The 11,066-nt window shown below is 36.7% G+C and overlaps 1 protein-coding gene across 1 annotated transcript in view; it reads right to left on the bottom strand.

Moving 5' to 3' along the window:
- Nucleotides 1–1,415: 1,415 nt before the first annotated feature.
- pxb (putative Hedgehog signaling attenuator pxb) overlaps nucleotides 1,416–11,066 on the bottom strand; it is a 214,062-nt gene continuing 204,411 nt past the window's right edge. Inside the window, exons 5-6 of the mRNA XM_074094091.1 lie at nucleotides 3,904–4,072; nucleotides 1,416–3,138 (exon numbers count right to left, since the gene is read on the bottom strand). Of these exons, the coding sequence (XP_073950192.1) occupies nucleotides 2,503–3,138; nucleotides 3,904–4,072 (805 nt within the window). The 3' untranslated portion in view covers nucleotides 1,416–2,502. The remainder of the gene's footprint in view (nucleotides 3,139–3,903; nucleotides 4,073–11,066) is intronic.

Raw genomic sequence — 11,066 nt, 5'->3', positions numbered from 1 at the left:
TGTGGGCACAATAAGTGTCATTCGGGCAGAGAATTAAACTATTTTGAAGATTTAACACAAGTCCACTAATTGTGGTCAAGATGAAACCAAAACAATACGACACTTATTCAGTGAAATCTTAGTAATGCAACTATCATAACGATTCACAGTAACTTAAGGAAAAGCCTAGTTAATAATAAAGAAACGAGTATACACACTTTGGTTGTGCCAATTTTGTCAAACTTAAAACCTAAAATTGCTAAAAGCATTTGGGAATACGGGCGTGATGTTTGTGTGTTTGTTGTTGTGTCAGATATAGAAAGAAAGAAAGAAAGAAAGAAAGAAAGAAAATATATTTATATAGGTACCGATGACGTACATAGTATTTGCATAGAAGTAGTACCTATTTCGTTCTAAGTACGACCAAGGAAAATTTAACATGACAAAAATGACAAACAAACGTATAATAATTTCGTTTAAGATTTAAGTTATAACCCATTTCAGTCACAGTTAGCTCCTAATAACAGCTTTACTGAATACTCAGTGAGTAATGGTTGTCGCCCCATTGTTCCATGGATAATAAAGATAAAATTTAAGTGCCACCCTTAGGAAATTACTTCACGAAACGCTAGTTCATTATTACTGTAGATAAACGACAATGTAAAAGGCTGTAAATTCATAATGCAACGGCTCAAGTGTTTCGTTTACTTGGCCGGTTTTCTTTATAGAAATATGGATTTTAAATAGTTACTTTCCTCACCCCCGTCGAGAGGCCGATTTACCTAACGTTTCTGATACTCTTGATCGCAATCAAATTACAGTTTTTGTATGCGAAATCTGTCATTTGATTGCTATCGCGAACATCAGAAACATTAGGCAATACGGCCTCTGATGGTTAGCTACGTTTATGCAATAAATGTTTATGCAGCTCTTCCGCCTCTACATCACACATATCCAATCAGCACCACCAAACTACGTTGACACGTTTCGAACTCAACCAGAGTTCATCGTCAGAACAAAACAACCGTTCACCATACAACACATCTATGTTGATGTTAACATAGTTGCAAGGCTTAGCTATAATTATTGTAAGGTCACAAGGTCGGTGAGCAAAGAAAGTATTTTTTTATAATTCGGTAACGCCTGATTCAATAAATTAGAAACATGGATTTTGTAATTTGAGTGTTTGATTTGATTTTTATACATGAATTGGTATTCTGGCGTCATATGAGACACATAACTAATATATAGGTGCTGTATTAGTCAAGTTGTCTATACAGTGTCTCCAAATTCTTTTCAATTATTTCAGGACGTGGGTTAATTTGACCGAAGGCCCCTGTTAAGGTTTTTCATCAAACTTTTGACCCAAAGTGTATGATTTAACTAACAAAAAAGGTTTCGGTGTAAAGGAATTTGGAATAAAATAGATTAATTTCTTTAAAAATGTATTTATTTTTCATTTTATTGTGCTTCTCATATTTATAAATTGGGCGGATCGCCCGAGACTTTAATTACATTAGTGTTTCAACTCGTGTTACGATACAAAATAAATTAAATAAAAAAAAAACAGTAAACAAAAAACAACATTATTGACAGCCATGCGTAACGTAAATGCAAACACAAGTGAAAGAAAGTACCTATGCTTAAATACGAGATGAATCTTTTCTATGCAAGGTATTTTGACGTTAAAACAAAGAAAAAAGATAATTCAAATTTACATATAAATTTAGCACCAGTTCTGGAAATGAAAGAAGATTCAGCGGATACAGTAAATAATTTAGAAATAATTGTGATTTTAACTTTTATGCAATGTCTAAATAATTTTAAGGGGTTCTTTCTCCATACATTTACCATTGAATTAGGATAAGTATGTTGACGTAATCTAGCGCCAACTAGGATCGCTAAAATGTCAGGAGAAACCCCCTAGTGATATGATTATAAAATGTATCTTAATATTCTTACATAATTCATTTACCTACAAATTCTGTACAATATCTACATTTCAGAAAACCGATGTACAACTTTTCACCACTAACTAAAAGTGTTACAGTATCATTTTTAATCCATACAACATGTGATAATTTTAGGACTAGCTCGAAATAACTTACTAGGACAAAACTGCTATCACTACTTAAAATATGGTCACATGAATTATGTACAAAACCATTATTAGTTGCTATTTTATCAATGAAAATAATTCTATTGAGTGGAGTTTCGGTAATATGCCTAATTAGGACCCAAAAATCGACGCTAAACATTATTTCACACGACCGTAAAAAATTAGACACTACGAATTTCATTCAAGTCATCAACAATTCACAGTAACTTTTTAACTTATCGGAAACAATGTATATTGAAGGCATGAGAATTGAAAAGGCCGTTGAATTTAGGCCAATAAACTTTACCTATAAATTGCTTCGATTTCATTCCTGATTTATGATTATAACTTGTGTCGTATATCACAATGAACAGTTATGGCACATGACCAAATCATTTTATCACTTAGTCTGAGCACTGTACCGTTCACGACATCGGTATTTCCGCTGAGAGTCGATGCCTCGACGAAGTTCTCGTGCCGCACGTGCCACACGTGTTATTACTATATCCTGAATCGGATCCAAACGAAGAATCTCCGCTTGGAGGTTTTGGAGACGCTCTGGGTCCTCTCCAACATCCTATGCCAGGAAGATCTCCCCCCGGCCAAGCTCCTCCAGCAGCAACCGGCATAGGCCCTTGTGCTCTTGCTCCAACTGTCCCAACTTGGGGATACAATCTTAGTAAAGCATCCAAAAGGACTCCTTCGTGGAACTCTGAAGGGTCAGGTGGATGGATGTGCCGTGGCATTCTGTGTTGCGCTCGTCGTCTTTCTAAGGATTTTGGTCGCCGGTCGAGACGGTGATGCCGTGGTCGGTGCGGTAAAGATTGCGGGGCAGGGGGCTTTGAGCAGGTCCGACAAGGCGCCGCTTCGCCGACCAGGCTTAATTCATCTTCGGCGAAGTGGTCGTCACTGTGGAGGGAGTCGTCGGAGCGGTGCGGGAGTTCCTCGTAGAGAGGAGCACCGCAAGTGTCTCCGCCACAGGAGTTGCCTCCTCGCCACGTGCCTCCGGAACCACAAACAAAGACGCGGCCTGGACAGACGGGTCGCTTCGTTTCAACCATCTGTGGAAAAGAAATGATACGAATTAGAAATTATTTAGTAAAATTCTTTTGCATCCCAAAATCTTTATAATAAGAAATCCTCAGATTGTTTAAGTATGTAAACTACTTTTGTTGCGAGGAACAAGTGATAATATGATATACATGTGGCAAAGAGGTATTGTCACAATTAATTAATTATTTTAATAAATATTTAAATGCCATCTGCCCGAGGCTCCTGCTCGTAGAAAGGAAAACAGGCTAGTTCCCTTTCACGTAGGAATTTCGAAAAATTCGTTCTTAGTGCGCTCAAGCTATGTCTCTGTATGTATCTGGTTAGTTTCAAGTATCTAGTTCCATTCTTCCACGTGCTTGTTTTATAAATTTCAGTGCTCTAAGACTTAAATCTTATACCTTTAAACGAGCAATTCTTGTATATATATACATCGGGGATCTCGGAAACGGCTCCAACGAATTCGATTAAATTTGGTACGTAGCGGTTTTCGGGGATGAAAAATCGATCTAGCTTGGTCTTATCTCTGGGAAAACGCTGGTTACCAAGTTTTAGCCCGAGCGGAGCTCGGTCGCCCAGGTACTAAATTTTAATTGGAGATAGTCGACGGAGAACGAAATGTCCTCGATACATTCCAACTGGTAGGAACTTCAAGATACAGCACAGGACCGCGATGCGTGGAAATCCTTGCTGCGAGCTCTACATTATCTATGTCCTTACTGAAGGTCAGCATAATGATTGATAATCAGCGTCATATTCAGATCTTAAAACCTTACCTCCAATTGCGGTTCTAATTCTGGTCTATGTGGGATTGGTGGTCTTCTCGGGAGGTCTTGAAGGTCTTCGTACAGGGGCGCAGGTGGCGGTGCCCGTCGCTGTGAGCCGGAGCCCTGATTGGGCGCCGACGACTTCGATGGCAGAAGGTTGGTGACTTTCCGTTTATGTCTGTTGAAGAAGAAAAAAAATTGGTTAAAATATGGTTGTTGATATTTAGGTAGAATGGGGTAGTGTTAATAGGGCGCAAAAAGGACAAAGTATGTATTGCAATGATTCTTATGATACCTAATTAATGGAGCAAAATAAAATGATTGTACTGTAAATTCTTTATTGTAAATAAAAACACATGAACATAACAGTAACAAGAGAACGAGACGTACAAAGGCGAAATTATCCCTTAAAGGGATCTCTTCCAGTTAACATTTGAACGATTGACAGGATATCAGAAACAACGAGGAGACAATATGAGTTCAATGAAAAGATAAGGAACCGAAATTTTTAATTAACTTAAATAGTTTAATTATCATTTATATACCCGCAGTAGTCATTTTACGATGATCCTGTGGTATGTAAGTTTTCGTAAAAAGCGTGAACCTTGTATTGTTTGAGACTAGGAAGATTGGTGTTAATTTTTCCATGATATGTATTTATTTTGTTTTTATCTCAAATTAATCAAATTTAACATGAAATGTAAATTATGACAGAAGTTCAACATCGTATGTTAAATAAACTAAACAAGACGTTTGTTGCGCCAATCAAAGTTACAGGATCGTTTGATGTTTGTCTGAAACATTTGTGTTAGTGTTAGAACATTATTTTTATAATTCCGACTTCAGAACATACTCTGCCTCCTAATCATGCATAAACTCACGTACAAGTTCTTTTGTGAAGCCTGAATGGTCCTAGTTTGCTTTCTGCCTAGCAATGTGTAATCGTTATGGTTCGCGTCAACAAAGAATACGCTTTTCTGAGAAAATAAAGGCAATTTCTCTTGCTTTGTTGGAGACTCTATCTTTTTGTTTGCAGACTTGAAAATGAACTGGTGGCCCATTTAATTATGCTTATTCACACTCCTATTTACATTTTTCAATAGCAAAGTTACGCGTCCATGTTTATTTAGCAAAGTCACATGTAGAGTTTTTGGGGCGCTTTTGTCTTACAAGTAACACACAATACTCAGCATTTTTATTTAAAAATAGGGCTCTTGTGTTACAAAACCCATGAAACTGTTGAATTATTGTTCGCTGCACTAATATTATTTTGTCTATATCTCTCTCTTTCTTAACGGCTGACAATCAGTGAACTAAAAGAATTTCTTCACTCACCCGCAACCTTATGATAGCTAAGTTTATGCAAGAAGCGTGTTCATGCAGTTCCTCCACCTCTACACTGTAAGAACACACACAAATCACACAAAACCACCACCACTGCAAATGTCAACTGGCCAAAAACGGGCTTAAGGTGGCCAAAACCGGTGTTTATATCCTAAATTTGATTCAGGATTCAGCAAATTAGAGAAATTGTTTTTCCATAATTCCTGTGGAGTCCTAAATTTAATGATAGAGCAACAGTTATTTACACCTTTAACTGAATATCTGCTTCATCCAACTTTAAAGGATGCTCTGCTACCTACAGTTGCACATTAAACATAGTTCTGATTAATAGGTTTAATTTAGTCTGCTACCGTGCACCTCGTATGATATATGGACACTTAGGTGTCTCATTTCGTGAGAGATAGGAGGTCAATGTACTAAACATTATAAAACATGTAATTATGCTTATTATTATATTAGGTAAGAAGGATAGAAAGAGAGTTCATAACTTGTAATTTATTTCGAGACTTAATTACGACTACTATATTTGTATTGGTATTTTATTGTTAAAAAATTGAAAATAAATTGTCGTGTTTAAGTTCCAGGTGTGTAATTGTAAGTATAGATATGTATTTATCGATATAAAAATGTTTATCTTGTATAGATAAGTACATACTTAAATACATATTAAACGTCCAAGACCCGAAAACAAACATTCGTATTATTCATACAAATATCTGCCCCGGCCGGGAATCGAACCCGGGACCTCAAAGCTACTTAGTTATCTGCGCCCTATTTCACGAAACTACAAGCTACAATTTACAAGTGGTAGGTAGTCTCTTTTCACTGCATACCTACTGTCACAAAACAGATAAATAGGAACCAATAGAAATCAATCTTCATACATTGGGCGCTCGAGCAACGCACACATAGACACTGCTCGCGGACACCATATCTTGGACCGGTTGGGACCAGTGCGAGCGCGAGTGCCATCCGCTTAAGACACGCGTCTGTGAACCTTTTTGTGCAATAACATGAGAATGCGAATTCATTACACTTTCAAATATAATAATCGTGCATTTCGCCAATGTGGAAATCGTCGCAAGATATTTTCTGTAACTGTAATATACCTAACATAACAATGACATTAAAATTAGAACATTTCAGTTACTTATTATTAATTTATATTTCCATTCTTCCCGTTTCATTCTCAAAAATAAATCAAACAACTATAATAATATACGAGTGCCACTACCACGATAGTTTTTTGTGCATAAGCCATAGTTGACAACCCTAGAGCGACCGCCGAGCGTAGGTATGAAAAGTGTAGTACATACATGTGATTGACTTCTGTACCTATCTGTTTTATGATACTGTTACAAAGACTACCGCTTGTAAATTGTAACTTGTATTTTCGTGAAATAGGGCACTGGTCGTCATCATATAAGTACAGATAAACTTAAAGCTTGCATTCGCATACACTTATACCTACTTATTACCCAGTACAATAAAACTCCTTATTACGCTTCGCTACATCGTACAATTCTTTTCAATTTGAGTAATATCTCGGATTATTATAAAGATATTAGACACGGCTGGTTCACTCATTTTTAAAGCAGATGGTTTTACAAAAGGCAGGTAGTGAAACCTCATATTAAAAGGTTTTATTAGTATTTGATGGTATGATAATGGTGTATTAAATTGGTTCAATTGGCAGTTAAGGGGTTGGTTTGCTAAAAATATGAGCACAATGGATACCTAACCACGTAGTAATCATTTTATTTTACATACAAAAGGCTTAGTATGGGTTAGATATTGTGGAGATGTTTTCCTAATTTAAACAGTATTTTTTTTTTTTTTTTATTCGACTTAATGGCAAACGAGCAAGTGGGTCTCCTGATGGTAAGAGATCACCACCGCCCATAAACATCTGCAACACCAGGGGTATTTCAGATGCGTTGCCAACCTAGAGGCCTAAGATGGGATACCTCAAGTGCCAGTAATTTCACCGGCTGTCTTACTCTCCACACTGAAACACAACAGTGCAAGCACTGCTGCTTAACGGCAGGATTAGCGAGCAAGATGGTGGTAGCAATCCGGGCGGACCTTGCACAAGCTCCTACCACCTGCAAGAATTATGTGCTTTCCTACGCTATATTGTTGAATGAATATTTGTAAATCAAGCTTATTTACTGCTGCATCGTTAAGTGCAAATCATTTCTCATAAAGTATAAAATAAAAAGCTATCACAGTTAGTTTTTATTTTTCCACTCATTGCAAAATGAACTTTCGCGTAACTGTTTTTATGCATGAAACGAACTCTAAAGTACTAGCTAACAAGCTTACTGTGCAAAACAGAATAGGTGTAACTAGCTAAAGACAATTGTCGAGTACAAAAAAAACCCTTAAATGTTATCTGATTTAGACCAATTTTTGACAATGTTGAAAGCCATAATCAAATATATTTTCGTACGTTTTGTTTTTTTGTCAATAAGCAGATACCTGCTCAAATTAATAAAGTATAAAAAACACTAAAACAGAGATAAAAAAAATAATGATATTACTTAAATTAATAAAAAGACATGTGCTAAAGTTAAACTTTTTGCAATAACAGCATCAAAAATTGGTCAATTGGTTTACTTTTAAGCCGTATAAACAGATACGTATAAAAAAGGTCGTGACACGCGTGTCCTGTTTCCGCGATAAAGAAGCAGCACGCTAGTCCAGTGTAACAGCATATCCCGTACAACATGTCACATGTCACTTACGCCAGTTTTCCTCGGAGAACGAAGCTGTTCCGACCACCCATGGGCGTCTTTGAACGGATACGCTGTACTATACAGAGACACGTTGTATTGGCTAGTGACTAGTGCACGTATTGGTTTTGGATCTACTAATTAGTGGGAATTTCGTGTTTGGATTTTATGTTTAGTTTTTTGGTTTGGTTTAGTAGTTAATTTATTTCTGGCAGAAAAAAAGTAAGGACACGCCCATTGTGGCCTATATAAATTATAAACATGATTTTTGGTTGGATTTAATTTTGAAAAATAATTATGGTGATTTAATTTAATGTTTTTTAAATGAGGAAATTACATATATTTAAATTATTTTAGTTATCACCGGAAAAGAGACCTTCTTGATATTGTTTGTTCATTTACCGTTTAAGATGATTACCTGGAAGTGTGCAAAAGTAACACATCAAAAAGCCCTTGTTTACCTTTAAAACTTATTGTCATAGTTACCTAAGTCTATCTAAATAAATAATATAAATATTCTATGCCCAAAACTGTTGATACTTTGTACCACAAGTCGACTTTGTACACTCCCGATAATTTATGCAATTTTTATTTCTATTTATAAACCTATTTCGTTATTACGGACACCCCATCCCATATCCCATATTTATACTGACTGAGTAGACAAAAAGCACCATCTAGCAACTAGCAACAAACTAATTGTGCTAAGTTTAAATAAAAAACAAAAATTAGCAATGTCTGACGAGTGACCAATCCTCGCTGTGTCCACTGTAGCATAGTCTCAATACTTTATCTATTATCTAATTTTTCAAAGATAAAATTGTTTTCTTTTACGCATTCTGAATAAAAAATGACATCCCATTGTGAACACACATACACGAGAAGACATATTTTTATTCATTTTTATACGCAGATGCGACCTTTTTGACGTCGAGATGTGGTGTTTGTTTATCTAAGTTGTAAGAAAGTTTTGACTCTGAATGCCACTTGTCGTTAAAATCAATACAATAAATCAGTGAATGGATTTATTAAGTCCGTGAATGGGTGATAGTAAAACGTCGTGGGCTTTTTTATGAGTTATTTTTAACGATTAGGATGCTTGGTAGCCCCGGGGTTCACACACATTCATACCGTTAATGTTGTTTTAAACTCCAATTCAATAGAATCTGACAATTCTGTAGACACTTCCAGCCTACTAATATAAACACCGGGCTGCCTAAGGCTTTGTGATGTGACTATTATTCTTTTTTGATTCCTTTTAGATGATAATTGCAACAACAGGGACATATATAATCAAGTGTGCCCACGATAGGGTGTCTTAAATATGTAGAAAATTGACAGATTCTATTGAATTGTACTTTAGATTAGACTGTTGTGAATATTTTTCTAAGCATATCGTATTTTGTACGGAATATTCCAAGTTCAGGTTTATTTTATACCTAAGGCTGCTATTTACTCTAAGGGGCTGTTGCACCATCCATTGATTAGTGTTAACTGGCGATTAGGTGTGATGCCGTCTCTATTTGTTTTATTCGAGTAGACGGAGACGGCATCACATTTAACCGTCGGTTAACGCTAATTTTGCAGGTGGTAGGACCTTGTGCAAGGTCCGCCCGGATTGCTACCACCATCTTGCTCGCTAATCCTGCCGTGAAACAGCAGTGCTTGCACTGTTGTGTTTCGGCGTGGAGAGTAAGACAGCCGGTGAAATTACTGGCACTTGAGGTATCCCATCTTAGGCCTCTAGGTTGGCAACGTATCTGCAATCCCCCTGGTGTTGCAGGTGTCTATGGGCGGTGGTGGTCTCTTATCATCAGGAGACCGACTTGCTCGTTTGCCATCCAGTTAAATAAAAAAAAATGCAAAATTTCGTCGTTTTCGAAAAAAAAACCCTATAAAAAAGTGTCATCGGATTGCAGCCCTATTTTACGAAAACCGACCAATTTCATGTTGGGTCACGCCACGCATAATGTTATTAAAAATATATATACGACATTTCTTAGTTACCAAAGCTTTCTAAACGCGTACAAGACAAAACCCAGGTAATCCAATACGCAAACCGCGTACCAATAACAACGGTGTAGCAAATCAACGTAAACAGCCGCGTTTGTCGATAACCGCATAACGTAACGTATCGTGTTACGTTACGGAACTATTCACTCGGCAGTAATATCGTAAGACGGGTTACTACCATGATTGGCGTCGTTCAATATTAAGGTAGACATTTTGGGTGTTATAATGAGGCGAGGTATCGAAGGGTGATGACTAATGTGGGAATTTAGTCATAAGTTTTTAGTCGAAGGTATGACGAGAATGAGAGATAGCGTTATCGTTAGAGATACGGGGTGGTCTGAGTTTTTGCAGGGACGAATGAGTTACTGGTACTTACTAAAATATCTAAGGTCTTAGTCAAAGTAGTAATTAAGCGTGCAAAATTACCCTAGTGTTTATATTGAACCTAGCTGTTGCCCGCGACTCCGTCCGCGTCGTATACATTTATCGCTATCCCGCGGGAACTATGCAATTTTCCGGGATTAAACCTATCCTACATCCTTCCCCGGAACTCAGACTATCTGTATACCGAATTTCATCTAAATCGGTTCAGCGGTTTATACGTGATTGAGTAACAAACATCCAAACATCTTCACAAATTTTAACATTTATAATATTATAGTAGGATTCGTCAAGATCAAAGTACACATTATTAAAAAAACAAACTTAATCTCTATTCAGTAATAAAAATATCTAAAACTTGTTAGAATAAAATTTGCTTTTGGACAATTTGATAAAGCATCTATCTGCATTAATTTATTTACACATAGAAAATGTACAGTTTAACCAATATAGAATATGAAAATTTAATTACAATGTGGCTAAAATGTACAAGTTACATTAATACAGAATTACTCATGCGGATATCCGGATAAATTTGGATAATTCGCGTCTCAAATCGAGTTTAGCTCGACATGTTTTGGGTTGTTTGGTGCGCGTGTTGCAATAGACACCGAGTCGTGCTGCTCCAAGTGGAAGGGCTCCGAATTAGCCCGAAACGGTCGAGCTAAACTCAATTTAAGACGTGATTTATCCGGATCT

Source organism: Choristoneura fumiferana, chromosome 11 (assembly GCF_025370935.1).
Source record: "Choristoneura fumiferana chromosome 11, NRCan_CFum_1, whole genome shotgun sequence".
In the NCBI taxonomy this organism is placed as follows: Eukaryota; Metazoa; Arthropoda; class Insecta; order Lepidoptera; family Tortricidae; genus Choristoneura; species Choristoneura fumiferana.
The sequence above is the reverse complement of the archived record's forward strand: the minus strand, read 5'-3'. Positions and strand labels throughout refer to the sequence as shown.